The 18,186-nt window shown below is 45.9% G+C and overlaps 1 protein-coding gene across 1 annotated transcript in view; it reads left to right on the forward strand.

The window, feature by feature from the left end:
- Positions 1-18,186, forward strand: part of LOC139266700 (equilibrative nucleobase transporter 1-like) — an 83,659-nt gene that overhangs the window by 38,139 nt on the left and 27,334 nt on the right. Inside the window, exons 5-6 of the mRNA XM_070884289.1 lie at positions 4,743-4,835; positions 5,542-5,681. Of these exons, the coding sequence (XP_070740390.1) occupies positions 4,743-4,835; positions 5,542-5,681 (233 nt within the window). The remainder of the gene's footprint in view (positions 1-4,742; positions 4,836-5,541; positions 5,682-18,186) is intronic.

Below are 18,186 nucleotides of genomic sequence, written 5' to 3' on the forward strand. Positions count from 1 at the left end.
TTCCACAGATTAGGAGACCAAAAATGAACACAATATTCCAGGTGAGGCCTCAGTAAGGCCCTGTACAACTCCAGTAAAACCTCCCTGCTCCTATACTCATATCCCCTAGCTATGAAGGCCAACATACCATTTACCTTCTTCACCACCTGCTATACCTGCATGACCACTTTCAGTGACTGATGTACCATGTCACCCAGGTCTCGTTGCAGCTCCCCTTTTCCTAATCTGCCACCATTCAGATAATATTCTGCTTTTGTGTTTTTGCCCCCAAAATGGATAACTTCACATTTATCCACATTATACTGCATCTGCCATGCATTTTCCCAGTCACCTCACCTGTCCAAATCACCCTGCAGCCTCTTAGTGTCCTCCTCACAGCTCACACTGCCACCCAGTTTAGTGTCATCCACAATCTTGGAGATATTACACTCAATTCCTTCATCTAAATCGTTAATGTATATTGTAAAGAACTGGGGTCCCAGCACTGAGCTCTGCGGCACCCCCACTAGTCACTGCCTGCCATTCTGAAAAGGACCCATTTATCCCGACTTTCAGCTTCCTATCTGCCAACCAGTTCTCTATCCACGTCAGTACATTACCCCAATACCATGTGCTTTGATTTTGCATACCAATCTCTTATACGGGACCTTGTCAAAAGCCTTTTGAAAGTCCAAATACATCACATCCACTGGTTCTCCCTTGTCCACTCTACAAGTTACATCCTCACAAAATTCCAGAAAGTTCATCAAACATGATTTCCCTTTCGTAAATCCATGCTGACTTGGTCCGATCCTGTCACTGCTTTCCAAATACGCTGCTATTTCATCCTTAATGATTCCATCATTTTGCCCACTACTGATGTCAGGCTAACCGGTCTATAATTAACTGTTTTCTGTCTCCCTACTTATTTAAAAAGTGGTGTTACATTAGCTATCCTCCAGTCCATAGGAACTGATCCAGAATCGATAGACTGTTGGAAAATGATCACCAATGCATCCACTATTTCTAGGGCCACTTCCTTAAGTACTGTGGGATGTAGACTATCAGGCCCCGGGGATTTATCGGTCTTCAATCCCATCAATTTCCCTAACACAATTTCCCATCTAATAAGGTTAGCCTTCAGTTCCTCCTTCTCACTAGACCCACTGTACCTAGTACATTCGGAAGGTTATTTGTGTCTTCCTTCGTGAAGACAAAACCAAAGTATTTGTTCAATTGGTCTGCCATTTCTTTGTTCCCCATTATAAATTCACCTGAATCCGACTGCAAGGGACCTACGTTTGTCTTCACTAATCTTTTTCTCTTCACATATTTATAGAAGCTTTTGCAGTCAGTTTTTATGTTCCATGCTAGCTTCCTCTCGTACTCTATTATCCCCCTCTTAATTAAACCCTTAGTCTTCCTCTGTTGAATTCTAAATTTCTCCCAGTCCTCAGATTTGTTGCTTTTTCTCGCCAAATTATATGCCTCTTCCTTGGCTTTGACACGATCTTTAATTTCCCTTGTTAGCCATGGTTGAGCCACCTTCCCCATTTTATTTTTACTCCAGACAGGGATGTACAATTGCTGAAGTTCATCCATGTGATCTTTAAATGTTTGCCGTTGCCTATCCACCATCAACCCTTTAAGTATCCTTTGCCAGTCTATTCTAGCCAATTCACGCCTCATACCGTCAATGTTACCTTTCCTAAGTTCAGGACCCTAGTTTTCGAATTAACTGTGTCACTCTCCATCTTAATAAAGAATTCTACCATATTATGGTCACTCTTCCCCAAAGGGCCTCGCACAATAAGATTGCTAATTAGTCCCTTCTCATTACACATCACCCAGTCTAGGATGGCCAGCTCTCTAGTTGGTTCCCCAACATATTGGTCAAGAAAACCATCCCTAATACACTCCAGGAAATCCTCCTCCACCGCATTGCTACCAGTTAGGTTAGCCGAATCAATATGTAGATTAAAGTCGCCCATGATAAATGCTGTATCTTTATTGCACACATCCCTTATTTCTTGTTTGATGCTGTCCCCAACCTCAGTACAACTGTTTGGTGGTCTGTACACAACTCCCACTAGCGTTTTCTGCCCTTCGGAATTCCACAGCTCCACCCATACTGATTCCACATCATCCAGGCTAATGTCCCTCCTTACTATTGCATTAATTTCCTCTTTAACCAGCAACGCCACCCCACCTCCTTTTCCTCTCTGCCTATCCTTCCTAAATGTTGAATTCCCCTGGATGTTGAGTTCCCAGCCTTGGTCACCCTGGAGCCATGTCTCCGTGATGTCAATTTCATCATATCCGTTAAATGCTAACTGCGCAGTTAATTTGTCCACCTTATTCCGAATACTCCTCACATTGAGGCACAGAGCCTTCAGGCTTGTATTTCTAACACACTTTGCCCCTTTAGAATGTTTCTGTAATGTGGCCCTTTTTGTTTTTTGACTTGGGTTTCTCTGCCCTCCACTTTTACTTCTCTCCATCCCAGATGGTGTGCTCTGTCCTTGAGTGCCTTGAATGAAGCAAGTAAGTGTAGAAGAGGAGAGAGAGAGAGAGATGGCTACAAACTGCTGTCTCTTATACCCAAAAAATACTTCTGAATTCTCGCACCAAAAACCAGTCCTTTGCCTGAGGCAGTCCAACTAACAGCAATGAATCACCTCTTCGGCCTGTGCCTTTGTTACTGGGCTGTTCCTGGGGCTAAAGGCTCCATCGTCTGGGCGGCCAAGTGGCTTCCTTTGACCTAAGGTTCCCGCGCTCCGGGGCTCTCAGTCATTTCGATGGCTTGAGCACTGACCAGTTTACCTGATCTCTCACTGATGGGTTCCCATTACATGAAAAAAGGGTCCTGCATCAGTCACCTTCCTGCGATTCACCCGATGTGTATTCCTGTGGAACATGTCTGGACTTATCCCAGTCCTCTATCTGCTCTTCTGCAATAACAGAAAATATGGAAAAGCAATGTCCAAAACTTAAAGTCCAAAATGTTTACGCTGATGCTGTCGATGTTTCCTCCGATTCTTACCTGTGGTGCAGTGTGTTTGGATGGAGTGTGTGAGTGAGTGAGTGTGGTGCAATGTATTTAGGTGGAGTGTGTGAGTGAGTGAGTGTGGTGCAGTGTGTTTGGGTGGAGTATGTGAGTGAGTGAGTGTGGTACAGTGTGTTTGGGTGGAGTGTGTGAGTGAGTGAGTGTGGTGCAGTATGTTTGGATGGAGTGTGTGAGTGAGTGAGTGTGGTGCAATGTATTTAGGTGGAGTGTGTGAGTGAGTGAGTGTGGTGCAGTGTGTTTGGGTGGAGTGTGTGAGTGAGTGAGTGTGGTGCAGTGTGTTTGGGTGGAGTGTGTGAGTGAGTCAGTGTGGTGCAGTGTGTTTGGATGGGGTGTGTGAGTGAGTGAGTGTGGTGCAGTGTGTTTAGGTGGAGTGTGTGAGTGAGTGAGTGTGGTGCAGTGTGTTTGGGTGGAGTGTGTGAGTGAGTGAGTGTGGTGCAGTGTGTTTGGGTGGAGTGTGTGAGTGAGTGAGTGTGGTGCAGTGTGTCTGGGTGGAGTGTGTGAGTGAGTCAGTGTGGTGCAGTGTCTTTCAGTGGAGAGTGTGAGTGAGTGAGTGTGGTGCAGTGTGTTTGGGTGGAGTGTGAGTGAGTGAGTGTGGTGCAGTGTCTTTGGGTGGAATGTGTGAGTGATTGAGTGTGGTGCAATGTGTTTGGATGATGTGCCTGCCATAGTTGAATAGCTGTCAGTGTGTGCAAGGTGTGATATATGGATGTGAGTTTTGCAGCCATGGTACGGTTGTGAGTGTGAAGTGAAGCTCTGAATGTGAGGTATGAGTGGTGAACGGTAGAGATTGTAGATAGGTGAGTGATGGGGTGTGGTGTATTGAGCACTGTGAGGCTTGTGGTGCAGATGGTGGGATATGACATTTGCTGAAGCCTTCACTCCCCTTGACCTTCCGTGTGAGGTCATTAAAATTTATCGGCACTGGATCCAGTTCCGTGGCATGGCACTGTTGGCCGTGACGTACGCAGCTACCTCTTGCCAGTGGGTTTTAATGGCTTCCTGCCACCCTGCGGGAACAGGAACCCACCTTCTCTCCTGTGCCAATACCAATGCCGCGAGACCCTCGGGCTCATTCTCCGTGTTGTTGCTGAGCCATGTCTCCAACTTCACTTACAATGAGGTGCTGCTGCATCATCGCACCTCCCCTTTAAGTAATGGAGAGAGACCAGGCCAAACATTACTGGCCATGAGACTGCGCCCGATATTGACCCACTTGTTGAGCACTAAGCCAACCAGCAGTGCGTTTACTGCTGAGATCAGCTCTCCAATCATGTAAATGAGCAGGCAGCACAAATTTTGCCTGCTGCCTGCACCACTTTGAATTGCTGCAGCCAAATTGCACTGGCCCATGACACCGCCCGTTTTCAGGCCATATCCAATTTCTAGACCTCGGCATCTTTTGTATAAATAAAACTCACATTCCAATCTGAATGGAGGCTGTGTGGTGCCATCTGCTGGCATAATAGGGTATGACACATAAAGATCACAGGATGCAGCCTGGGCCTTTTCCTGCTGTGTGTGTGTGTGTGTGGGGCTCTGTACCACACCGACTGTGATCAGCTGACTCAGCACAGGCCGGGCATGGAGCCTGGGCCCTTGCTGCTGTGTGTGGCCCAACTAACGATGGATCTGTTTGGGAGCGGCTTCAAGGGCACATAGAGCTCCATTGACTGTTTTTGTTGTGTCTGATCCCCAGGTTGGAAACTTATTTGGGAACAAACGATCCACAGTTATCACACTGTACAATGGAACCTTCAATACCTCATCTGGCGTGTTTCTGCTGGTCAAGGTGAGAGGTGCAGGCAGCAAACTAGCTTATAAAAACAGATGGATTCAAACTGTACTCACTGCCTGGCTTAACATCCAGCTCAGAGGACCAGAGGGTGAAAGGTCAGGGCCTGACCTACTGACCCCACCCAGTGTTATCCATCAGAGAGAGGAGCCCTTCACTCCCTCTGTCTGGGGGAGAGGGGAGAGGGAGAGGAGAGAGTTCTGGCTGTAGAGAGAGAGAGAAGAGAAAGAGAGGGGGCGAAGAGGGAGAGAGAGGTGGAGAGAGAGAGAGAGAGAGAGAGAGGGGGCACACGGAGAAAGAGAGGGAAGGGTTCAGTGTGAGATCAGGGAGGGTGCGGGGTGAGGGGTATGGGAGAGAGAGAGGGGAGGGTACGGAGTGAGGGGTGTGGGAGAGAGGGGAGGGGTCAGTGTGAGATCAGGGAGGGTGCGGGGTTAGTGGTGTGGGAGAGAGAGAGGGGAGGGTGCGGAGTGAGGGGTGTGGGAGAGAGAGAGGGGAGGTGCGGAGTGAGATCAGGGAGGGTGTGGGGTGGGATAGGGGAGAGATAAAGGGGGAATGAGGGGCGAGAGATAATGGGGGTGTGGGGGGGAGAGATAAAGTGGGAGTGGGTGGAGAGATAAAGGGGAGAGTGCGGAGTGGTGTCAGGCGAGATCTGCTGTTAATGGTCACCTCTTGTTTTATTGCGTCCCACCCTTTCTCCCTGTAGGTGTTGTACGAGGCTGGCTTCTCCCTGAGGCCCATGTTCCTGTTCATCAGCTGCCTGAGCTGCTTGCACATCGTGCGTACCTGCCTCCTGCTCCCCCGCACACACATTCCCTATCCCCTGCCTGAGGAGTACAGCTACGGGTAAGGAGGGCAGGCAGAGTGAGTTACAGCATGGAATCTAATCCAGGGGTTTGGGGGATTATATAGAATAACAAATACCTGGGAGTGAGTTATAGGCTGGGATCTAATCAAGGTGCTCGGTGTGGTTTATATATAGAATACAGGTACAACGTCCCGAATCCGGAAACCTCGTCACCGAGGCCATTCCGGTTTTCGGGTTTTTCCGGATTTCGGAGAAGAAAATCCGACGTTCCAAATCCAGACACCCCTGGGCCGAGTTTCGGGTTTTTCTGGATTTTGGAGACAATCCGACGTCCCAAATCCAGAAATATAATACAGAAAATTGCTGTAACTATATTACAGTTGTAAGGTGACCAGGACTGGGAACTGAATATTCAGGGATATTTGACAATTCGGAAGGACAGACAGAAAGGAAAAGGAGGTGGGGTAGCACTGTTAATAAAAGATGAGAACAGTGTGTTAGTGAGAAACGATATTGGTTCAGATGATCAAGATGCTAAATCAGTTTGGGCGGAGATAAAGAATAATAAGGGGAAAAAGTCGCAGGTGGGTGTAGTCGATAAGCTCCCTAACAGTAGCTACACTGTTGGATGGAGTATAAATCAAGAAATAATGGAGGCTTGTAATAAAGGAACGGCAATAATCATGGACGATTTTAACGTTCATATTGATTGGACAAGGCAAATTGTCTAGGGTAGCCTTGAGGAAGAGTTCATAGAGTGTATCCAGGATAGTTTCCCTCAACAGTACATTGCAGAACCAACCAAGGAGCAGGCTATCTTCGATCTGGTACTGTGTAACAAGACAGGATTAATAAATGATCCTTTAGGAATGAGTGACCATAACATGGTTGAATTTCAAATTCAGTTGGAGGGTGAGAAAGTTAGTTCTCAAACTAGGGTTTTGATCTTAAATCAAGGAGACTACAAAGGTATGAGGGCAGAGTTGGCTCAAGTGGACTGGGAACATAGATTAAAGTGTAGGACGGTTGATGAGCAGTGGCATCAAATTGAAAACAAGGGCATACAATGTGGCCAAGACTAGTGGGAGGCCAGAGGATTGGAAACATAGAAACATAGAAACATAGAAAATAGGTGCAGGAATTGGCCATTCGGCCCTTCGAGCCTGCAGTGCCATTCAATAAGATCATGTCTGATCATGCAACTTCAGTACCCCTTTCCTGCTTTCTCTCCATACCCCTTGATCTCTTTAGCCGCATCAACAACTCTCTGCGGCAGGAAATTCCACAGGTTAACAACTCACTGAGTGAAGAAGTTCCTTCTCATCTCAGTCCTAAATGGCTTACCCCTTATCCTAAGACTATGTCCCCTTGTTCTGGATTTCGCCAAAACCGGGAACATTCTTCCCGCATCTAACCTGTCCAGTCCTGTCAGAATCTTATACATTTCTATAAGATCCCCTCTCATCTTTCTGAACTCCAGTGAATAAAGGCCCAGTTGATCCAGTCTCTCCTCATATGTCAGTGCACTTTTAAAAGCCAGCAAAGAACGACTAAAACATTGATAAAGCGAGGGATGATAGATTTTGAAAATTAACTAGCACAATATATAAAAACAGATAGTAAGAGTTTCTACAGGTACATAAAAAGGAAGAGTGGCTAAAGTAAATGTTGGTCCCCTAGAGGTGAGACTGGGGAATTAATAATGGAGAACAGGAAAATGCCAGAGACATTGAACAAATATTTTGCATCAGTCTTCATGGTAGAAGACATTAAAAACATCCCAATCGTGGATAATTAAGGGGTTATAGGGATGGAGGAACTTAATACAATCACAATCACTAATGAAGTAGTACTCGGTAAAATAATGGGACTAAAGGCTGACAAGTCCCCTGGACCTGATGGCTTACATCCTAGGGTATTAAAAGAAGTGGCTGCAGAGATAGTGGATGCATTTGTTGTAATCTACCAAAATTCCCTGCCTTCTGGGGCGGTCCCAGCGGATTGTAAAAATGCGAATGTAACGCCCCTATTTAAAAAAGGAGGCAGACAAAAAGCAGGAAACTATAGAAGAGTTAGTCTAACATCTGTCATTGGGAAAATGCTAGAATCCATTATTAAGGAAGCAGTAGCAGGACATTTGGAGAAGCATGATTCAATCAAGCAGAGTCAGCATGGTTTTATTAAAGATAAATCATGCTGGAATTCTTTGAGGATGTAACGAGCAGGGTGCATAAGGAGGAACCACTGGATGTGATGCATTTGGATTTCCAGAAGGCATTCGATAAGGTGCCACATAAAAGGTTACTGCACAAGACAAAAGTTCACGGGGATGGGGGTAATATATTAGCATGGATGGAGGATTGGCCAACTAACAGAAAGCAGAGAGTCAGGATAAATGGGTAATTTTCTGGTTGGTAAACAGTGACTAATGGGGTGCTGCACGGATCAGTGCTGGGTCCTCAACTATTTACAATCTATATTAATGACTTGGATGAATGGACCAAATGTAATGTAGCCAATTTGTTGATTATACAAAGATGGGTGGGAAAGCAAATGGTGAGGAGTACACAAAAAATCTGCAAAGGGATACAGACAGGTTAAGTGAGTGGGCAAAAATTTGGCAGATGTAATATAACGTGGGAAAATGTGAGGTTATACATTTTGGCAGAAAAAATAGAAAAGCAAATTATAATTTAAATGGAGAAAAATTATAAAGTGCTGCAGTTCAGATGGACCTGGGGTCCTTGTGCATGAAACACAAAAAGTTAGTATGCAGGTACACCAAGTCATCATCATCATAGGCAGTCCCTCGAATGAGAATGACTTGCTTCCATGAGTCCACAGGTGTTTCGATGAAGGACCCAATGTTCCAGTCCTGAACTCCAATTGAGGGGGTGGAAGATGCCTGTGCGTGAATTTTTTTAATATGTGGTGACCGTTGCACACCAGCCACCACACGGGTTTGACAGAGTTAGGTCTTGGTCCAGTTGCAAGGAGTAACCAAGACGACTGGAGACCTGCTCTGCTGCACGGACCGAGCGCACGCATATCGCCTCGGCTCTTCTGGGCTCCGTACCCTCATCTGTTGCACCTCCGCCATAATCTCTCACTGCTCCTCCGCCATAAACATTCACCGCATCTCGCCACAAATACTCGCCGCTCATCCGCCCCGACCTTCCCACTCCTCTGTACCTGGGCTCTGCCGATGTTCCTGCCAATGCTCCAAAACGGCAACCAGGGTTTGATGACGTCACCTAGGTGTCCATCTCAAAATCCTTGGAGCAGCTCGCACTGGTAATCAGGAAGGCATATGGAATGTTGGCCTTTATTGCAAGGGGGATGAAGTATAAAAGCAGAGAAGTCCTGCTATAACTGTACAGGATATTGGTGAGGTCACACCTGAAGTATTGCGTACAGTTTTGGTCTCCTTATTTAAGGAAGGATATACTTGCATTGGAGGCTGTTCAGAGAAGGTTCACTAGCATGAGTCCGGAAATGAGGGGGTTGACTTATTAAGATAGGGGTTGGGCCTATACATGTTGGAGTTCAGAAGAATAAGAGGTGATCTTATCGAAACATATAAGATAATGAGGGGACTCGACAAGGTGGATGCAGAGAGGATATTTCCACTCATAGGAGAAACTAAAACTAGGGGACATAGTCTCAGAATAAGGGGCCGCCCATTTAAAACTGAGATGTGGAGGCATTTCTACTCTCAGAGGATTGCAAATCTATGGAATTCTCTGCCCCAGAGAGCTGTGGAGGCTGGGTCATTGAATTTATTTCAGGCGGAGATAGACAGATTTTTGAGTAATAAGGGAGTAAACGGTTATGTGGAGCGGGCAGCGAAGTGGAGCTGAGCCCATGATCAGATCAGCCATGAACTTATTGAAATTAGGGCAGGCAACAAGGTAGGTTTTAAGGAGAAACTTGAAGGAGTAAAGAGAGGTAGAGAAGTGGAAAGGTTTAGGCAGGGAGTTCCAGAGCTTAGGATCTAGACAACAGAAGGCATGGCCACCAATGGCTGAGCGATTATAATCAGGGATGCTCAAAGAGAACAGAATTAGTGGAGCGCAGATATCTCGGGGGGTTGTGGGGCTGAAGGAGATTAAAGAGATAGGGAGGGGCGAGTGCCATGGAAGGATTTGAAAACGATGAGAATTTTAAAATCAAGGCATTGCTTAATGGGGAGCCAATGTTGGTCAGCGAGCACAGCGGTGATGGGTGAGCGGGACTTGGTGCGAGTTAGGACACTGGCAGCCGAGTTTTGGATCACCTCTAGTATACGTAGGATAGAATGTAGGAGACCAGCCAGGAGTGCGTTGGAATAATCAAGTCTAGAGGTAATAAAGGCATGGGTGAGCTGCGGCAAGGCCGGAGACAGGCAATGTTACGGAGGTGGAAATTGTTAATTTTAGTTATGCAGTGGATATGTGGTCGAAAGCTCATTTCAGGGTCAAATATGACACCAAATTTGTAAACAGTGAGATTCAGCCTCAGACAGAGGAAGGGGAGAGGAATGGAGTTAATGGCTAGGGACCGGAGTTTGTGGCAGGTACTAAAAACAATGGCTTTGGTCTTCCCAATATTTAATTGGAGATAATTTCTGCTCATCCAGAACTGGATGTTGGACAAGCAGTCTGACAATTTAGAGACTGTGGAGGGGTCGAGGGAAGGGAAGTGAGGTAGAGCTGGGTTTCATCAGCGTACATGTGAAACTGTGGCTGTGTTTTCAGATGATGTCGCCAAAGGGTAACATGTAGATGAGAAATAGGAGGGGGCCAAGGATAGATCCTTAGAGGACACCAGAGGTAATGATGCGGGGGCAGGAAGAGAAGCCATTGCAGGTGATTCTTTGGCTACAATTAGATAGATAAGAATGGAACCAAGCAAGTGCAGGCCCACCCAGCTGGACGACGATGGAGAGGCGTTAGAGAAGGATAGATTGGTCAAATGTGTCAAAGGCTGAAGACAACTCAGGAAGGAGGAGCAGGGATGTAATTTGTGACTTTGATGAGAGCCGTTTCGGTACTGTGGTAGTCATGGATACTGGATTGGAGGGATTTAAACATGGAATTGAGGGAAAGATGGGCACGGAGTTGGGAGGCGACAACACGTTCAAGAACTTTGGAGAGGAAAGGGAGGTTGGCGATGGGGTGGTAGCTTGCAAACAAAGTGGGGTCAAGGGTTGTTTTTTTTGAGGAGAGGGGTGGTGACAGCAGATTTGAGGGAGAGGGGGACAGTACCTGAGAAGAGAGAACCGTTAACAATGTCAGCTAACATGGGAGACAGAAAAGGAAGTTGGGTGGTCAGCAGTTTGGTGGGAATAGGGTCAAGGGAGCAGGAAGTGGGTCTCATGGACAGGATGAGCTCAGAGTGGTCATGAGGAGAGATTGGAGAGAAACTGGAGAAAGATGTGAGGACAGGAGGGATCCTTAGAGGAAGTTTGGCCCACTGGGCTAGGGGAAGGAAAGCAGAGGTGGCTGAACGGACGGTCTCAAACTTAGAGGCAAAGAAGTCCATGAGCTCCTCACACTTATTGTCAGAGGTGGAGGTGGAGACTGGGGAGAAGGGTTTAAAAAGACGGTTAGCAGTGGAGAATAGAAGCCGGGGTTTAGCTTTACATTTCAGAAGATTCTGGAGTCGTGAGCAATTTTGGCAGATGAGAGCAGGACACGATTATGCTTTATCTGGTCCAGCCAGATCTGGCGGTGAATGGTTAAACCAGTTGTCTGCCACGTCTGTTCAAGTCTACGTCCCTTGGACTTAAGGGAGCGAAGATCAAGTCTGTACCACGGGGAACGGCCAGGGTGAGAATAATTGTTTTATAGCTGTGTCTATTTGTCCTAACTGAAAATCAGCCGTTTCTCTAATTACTCTCCATTTTCATATCACCTATTGCTGATTGGTCCCCTTGGAGGATAAGCCACAGCCTGAAGTTCCTTTGGAATGTGTAATTGGAACCATCCAGCCCAAGTTCTGAGTGACTTTCCAATTTGTAATTCGATCCATTTTGAGTTCAGAAGCCACTGAGGATAGATCTCCCCAAAAGTCTCCAAGTTCCAACCGAAGTCCCTTGCCTCAGCGTAAGTGCTGCCTCCACCAGCTGAAGACTCTTGCCCCAGCACATGTGATACCTCCCACAGCTGAAGCCCTGACCCAGTGCAAGTGCATCCCTCCGCCAGCTGAAGACTCTTGCCCCAGCACATGTGCTACCTCCCACTGCCAAGTTCCAGCCGAAATTGCTTACCCCAGTGCAAGACCATACCCCCACATTGCCCAACGCCCCCCCCCCCCCACTGCCCCCATAGGTGGGGCATTGTGAGCAGATTGTTAAGGGATTTATTGGGTGTGAAGTCAATAGTGACAGTGTCGTGACTTATTGATTTCAACCACCGAACGATATCCCTTGTAACACTCGCACCGAGCTTGCAGGCACCAGGGACTTGGAAGAACCAGGGCTCAGCGAGCGACGGGTTCAGAGGCTCGGCGGATGCGTTCGGCTGTAACGTGGTGTTGGACACATGCGCAGAAAAGGCTAAGAGACTTAGAAACAGAGAAAATAGGTGCAGGAGTAGGTCAGTCGGCCCTTCGAGCCTGCACCGCCATTTAATAAGATCATGGCTCATCATTCCCTTAGTATCCCTTTCCTGCTTTCTCTCCATACCTCTTGATCGCTTTAGCCGAAAGGGTCATATTTAACTCCCTTTTGAATATATCCAATGAACTGGTATCAACAACTCTCTGCGGTAGGGAATTCCACAGGTTAACAACTGTCTGAGTGAAGAAGTTTCTCCTCATCTCAGTTCTAAATGGCCTACCCCTTATCCTAAGACTGTGTACCCTGGTTCTGGACTTCCCCATCATCGGGAACATTCTTCCCGCATCTAACCTGTCCAGTCCCGTCAGAATCTTATAAGTTTCTATGAGATCCCCTCTCTTCCTTCTAAACTCCAGTGTATAAACACCCAGTTGATTCAATCTCTGCTCATGTGTCAGTTCCGCCATCCTGGGAATCAGTCTGGTGAATATTTGCTGCACTCCCTCAATAGCAAGAACGTCCTTCCACAGATTAGGAGACCAAAACTGAAAACAATATTCCAGGTGAGACCTCACCAAGGCCCTGTACAAATGCAGTAAGACCTCCCTGCTCTTATACTCAAATTCCCAAGCTATGAAGGCCAACATACCATTTACCTTCTTCACGGCCTGCTGTACCTGCATACCAACTTTCAATGACTGATGAACCATGACACCAAGGTCTCATTGCACCTCTGCCTTTCCTAATTTGCCGCCATTCAGATAATATTCTGCCTTCATGTTTTTGCCTGCAAATTGGATAAGATCACATTTATCCACATTGTACTGCATCTACCATGCCTTTGCCCACTCATCTAACCTGTCCAATCACCCTGCAGCCTTTTAGCATTCTCCTCACAGCTCACACCGCCACCCAGTTTAGTGTCATCTGCAAACTTGGAGATACTACACTCAATTCATTCATCTAAGTCATTAATGTATGTTGTAAAGAGTTGGTGTCCCAGCACTGAGCCCTGCGGCACTCCACTAGTCACTGCCTGCCATTCCGACTCTCTGCTTCCTGTCTGCCAACCAGTTCTCTATCCATGTCGGTACATTACCCCCAATACCATGTGCTTTGATTTTGCACACCAATCTCTCATGTGAGACCTTGTCAAAAGCCTTTTGAAAGTCCAAATACACCACATCCACTGGTTCCCCTTTGTCCACTCTGCGAGTTGCATCCTCAAAAAATTCCAGAAGATTTGTCAAGCATGTTTTCCCTTTCATTAATCCATGCTGACTTGGACTGATCCTGTCACTGCTTTCCAAATGTGCTGCTATTTTATCTTTAATAATTCGTTCCAACATTTTCCCCACTACTGATGTCAGGCTAACCGGTCTATAATTACCCGTTTTCTCTCTCCTTCCATTTTTAAACAATGACGTTACAATAGTTACCCTCCAGTCCAAAGGTACTGATCCAGATTCGATAGACTGTTGGAAAATGATCACCAATGCATCCACTATTTCTATGGCCACTTCCTTAAATACTCATGGATGCAGACTATCTGGCCCCGGGGATTTATGAGCCTTGAATCCCATCAATTTCCCTTACACAATTTCCCGCTTTATAAGGATATCCTTCAGTTCCTCCTCCTCACGAGACCCTCGGTCCCCTAGTATTTCCGGAAGGTTATTTGTGTCTTCCTTCATGAAAACAGAACCAAAGTATTTGTTTAACTGGTCTGCCATTTCTTTGTTCCCCAATAAAAATTCACCTGAACCTGGTTACAAGGGACCTACATTTGTTTTCATTAATTTTTTTCTCTTCACATATGTATAGAAGCTTTTGCAGTAAGTTTTTATGTTCCCAGCAAGCTTCCCCTCATACTCTATTTTCCCCTTCATAATTAAACCCTTTGTTCTCCTCTGCTGTATTCCAAAATTCTCCCAGTCCAAAGGTATGCTGTTTTTTCTGGCCAATTTATATGCCTCTTCCTTGGATTTAACATTATCCTGAATTTCCCTTGTTAGCCATGGTTGAGCTACCTTCCCCGTTTTATTTTTACTCCAGCCAGGGATGTCCAATTGTTGAAGTTCATCCATGTGATCTTTAAATGTTTGCCATTGCCTGTCCACCGTCAACCTTTTAAGAATCACTAGCCAGTCTAGTCTAGCCAATTCACATCTCATACCATTGAAGTTATCTTTCCCCAAGTTCAGGACCCTTGTCTCTGAATTAACTGTGTCACTCTCCATCTTAATAAGGGTGTTAAAAGAACAAGCCTGAAGGCTTTGTGTCTTAATGCAAGGAGTATCCGCAATAAAGTGGATGAATTAACTGTGCAAATAGATGTTAACAAATATGATGTGATTGGGATTACGGAGACGTGGCTCCAGGATGATCAGGGCTGGGAACTCAACATCCAGGGGTATTCAACATTCAGGAAAGATAGAATAAAAAGAAAAGGAGGTGGGGTAGCATTGCTGGTTAAGGAGCAAATTAAGGCATTAGTTCGGAAGGACATTAGCTTGGATGATGTGGAATCTATATGGGTAGAGCTGCAGAATACCAAAGGACAAAAAACGTTAGTGGGAGTTGTGTACAGACCTCCAAACAGTAGTAGTGATGTTGGGGAGGGCATCAAACAGGAAATTAGGGGTGCGTGCAATAAAGGTGCAGCAGTTATAATGGGTGACTTTAATATGCACATAGATTGGGTTAACCAAACTGGAAGCAATACGGTAGAGGAGGATTTCCTGGAGTGCATAAGGGATGGTTTTTTAGACCAATATGTCGAGGAACCAACTAGGGGGGAGGCCATCTTAGACTGGGTGTTGTGTAATGAGAGAGGATTAATTAGCAATCTCGTTGTGCGAGGCCCCTTGGGGAAGAGCGACCATAATATGGTGGAATTCTGCATTAGGATGGAGAATGAAACAGTTAATTCAGAGACCATCGTCCAGAACTTAAAGAAGGGTAACTTTGTAACTTTGAAGGTATGAGGCGTGAATTGGCTAGGATAGATTGGCGAATGATACTGAAGGGATTGACTGTGGATGGGCAATGGCAGACATTTAGAGAACGCATGGATGAACTACAACAATTGTACATTCCTGTCTGTTGTAAAAATAAAAAAGGGAAGGTGGCTCAACCGTGGCTATCAAGGGAAATCAGGGATAGCATTAAAGCCAAGGAAGTGGCATACAAATTGGCCAGAAATAGCAGAGAACCCGGGGACTGGGAGAAATTTAGAACTCAGCAGAGGAGGACAAAGGGTTTGATTAGGGCAGGGAAAATAGAGTATGAGAAGAAGCTTGCAGGGAACATTAAGACGGATTGCAAAAGTTTCTATAGATATGTAAAGAGAAAAAGGTTAGTAAAGACAAACGTAGGTCCCCTGCAGTCAGAATCAGGGGAAGTCATAACGGGGAACAAAGAAATGGTGGACCAATTGAACAAGTACTTTGGTTCGGTATTCACTGAGGAAGACACAAACAACCTTCCGGATATAAAAGGGGTCGGAGGGTCTAGTAAGGAGGAGGAACTGAGGGAAATCCTTATTAGTCGGGAAATTGTGTTGGGGAAATTGATGGGATTGAAGGCCGATAAATCCCCAGGGCCTGATGGACTGCATCCCAGAGTACTTAAGGAAGTGGCCTTGGAAATAGTGGATGCATTGACAGTCATTTTCCAACATTCCATTGACTCTGAATCAGTTCCTATGGAGTGGAGGGTAGCCAATGTAACCCCACTTTTTAAAAAAGGAGGGAGAGAGAAAACAGGGAATTACAGACCGGTCAGCCTGACATCGGTAGTGGGTAAAATGATGGAATCAATTATTAAGGATGTCATCGCAGTGCATTTGGAAAGAGGTAATATGATAGGTCCAAGTCAGCATGGATTTGTGAAAGGGAAATCATGCTTGACAAATCTTCTGGAATTTTTTGAGGATGTTTCCAGTAGAGTGGACAAGGGAGAACCAGTTGATGTGGTATATTTGGACTTTCAGAAGGCTTTCGACAAGGTCCCACACAAGAGATTAATGTGTAAAGTTAAAGCACATGGGATTGGGAGTAGTGTGCTGACATGGATTGAGAACTGGTTGTCAGACAGGAAGCAAAGAGTAGGAGTAAATGGGGACTTTTCAGAATGGCAGGCAGTGACTAGTGGGGTACCGCAAGGTTCTGTGCTGGGGCCCCAGCTGTTTACACTGTACATTAACGATTTAGACGAGGGGATTAAATGTAGTATCTCCAAATTTGCGGATGACACTAAGTTGGGTGGCAGTGTGAGCTGCAAGGAGGATTCTATGAGGCTGCAGAGCGACTTGGATAGGTTAGGTGAGTGGGCAAATGCATGGCAGATGAAGTATAATGTGGATAAATGTGAGGTTATCCACTTTGGTGGTAAAAACAGAGAGACAGACTATTATCTGAATGGTGACAGATTAGGAAAAGGGCAGGTGCAAAGAGACCTGGGTGTCATGGTACATCAGTCATTGAAGGTTGGCATGCAGGTACAGCAGACGGTTAAGAAAGCAAATGGCATGTTGGCCTTCATAGCGAGGGGATTTGAGTACAAGGGCAGGGAGGTGTTGCTACAATTGTACAGGGCCTTGGTGAGGCCACACCTGGAGTATTGTGTACAGTTTTGGTCTCCTAACCTGAGGAAGGACATTCTTGCTATTGAGGGAGTGCAGCGAAGGTTCACCAGACTGATTCCCGGGATGGCGGGACTGACCTATCAAGAAAGACTGGATCAACTGGGCTTGTATTCACTGGAGTTCAGAAGAATGAGAAGGGACCTCATAGAAACGTTTAAAATTCTGACGGGGTTAGACAGGTTAGATGCAGGAAGAATGTTCCCAATGTTGGGGAAGTCCAGAACCAGGGGACACAGTCTAAGGATAAGGGGGAAGCCATTTAGGACCGAGATGAGGAGGAATTTCTTCACCCAGAGAGTGGTGAACCTGTGGAATTCTCTACCACAGAAAGTTGTTGAGGCCAATTCACTAAATATATTCAAAAAGGAGTTGGATGAAGTCCTTGCTACTAGGGGAATCAAGGGGTATGGTGAGAAAGCAGGAATGGGATACTGAAGTTGCATGTTCAGCCATGAACTCATTGAATGGCGGTGCAGGCTAGAAGGGCCGAATGGCCTACTCCTGCACCTATTTTCTATGTTTCTATGTTTCTATGTAAGGAATTCTACCATATTATGGTCACTCTTCCTCAAGGGGCCTCACACAACAATTAATTAGTCCTTTCTCATTACACATCACCCAGCCTCGGATGGCTGGCCCTCTAGTTGGTTCCTTGATATATTGGTCCAGAAAACCATCCCTAATACACTCCAGGAAATCCTCCTCCAACGTATTGCTACCAGTTTGGTTAGTCCAGTCAATATGTAGATTAAAGTCGCCCATGGTAACTGCTGTATCTTTATTGCACACATCCCTAATTTCTTGTTTGATGCTGTCCGCATCCTCATTACTACTATTTGGTGATCTGTACACAACTCCCACTAGCGGTTTCTGCCCTTTGGTATTCCATAGCTCCACCCATACAGATTCCATATCATCCAAGCTAATGTCCTTCCTTACTATTGCATTAATTTCCTCTTTAACCAGCAACGTCACCCCACCTCCTTTTCCTTTCTGTCTATCCTTCCTAAATGTTGAATACCCCTGGATGTTGAGTTCCCAGCCTTGGTCACCTGGAGCCATGTCTCCGTGATGCCAATTATATCATATCGGTTAACTGCTATCTGCGCATTTAATTCGTCCACCTTATTCCGAATAATCCTCGCATTGAGGCACAGACCCTTCAGGCTTGTCTTTTTAACACCCTTTGCCCCTTTAGGATTTTGCTATAATGTGGTCCTTTTTGCTTTTTGCCTTGGGTTTCTCTGTGCTCCACTTTTACTTTTCTTCTATCTATCTTTTGCTTCTGCCCCCATTCTACTTCCCTCTGTCTCCCTATATAGGTTCCCATCCACCTGCAATATTAGTTTAACCC

The sequence above is a fragment of the Pristiophorus japonicus genome, chromosome 7, assembly GCF_044704955.1.
Source record: "Pristiophorus japonicus isolate sPriJap1 chromosome 7, sPriJap1.hap1, whole genome shotgun sequence".
Classification (NCBI taxonomy): Eukaryota; Metazoa; Chordata; class Chondrichthyes; family Pristiophoridae; genus Pristiophorus; species Pristiophorus japonicus.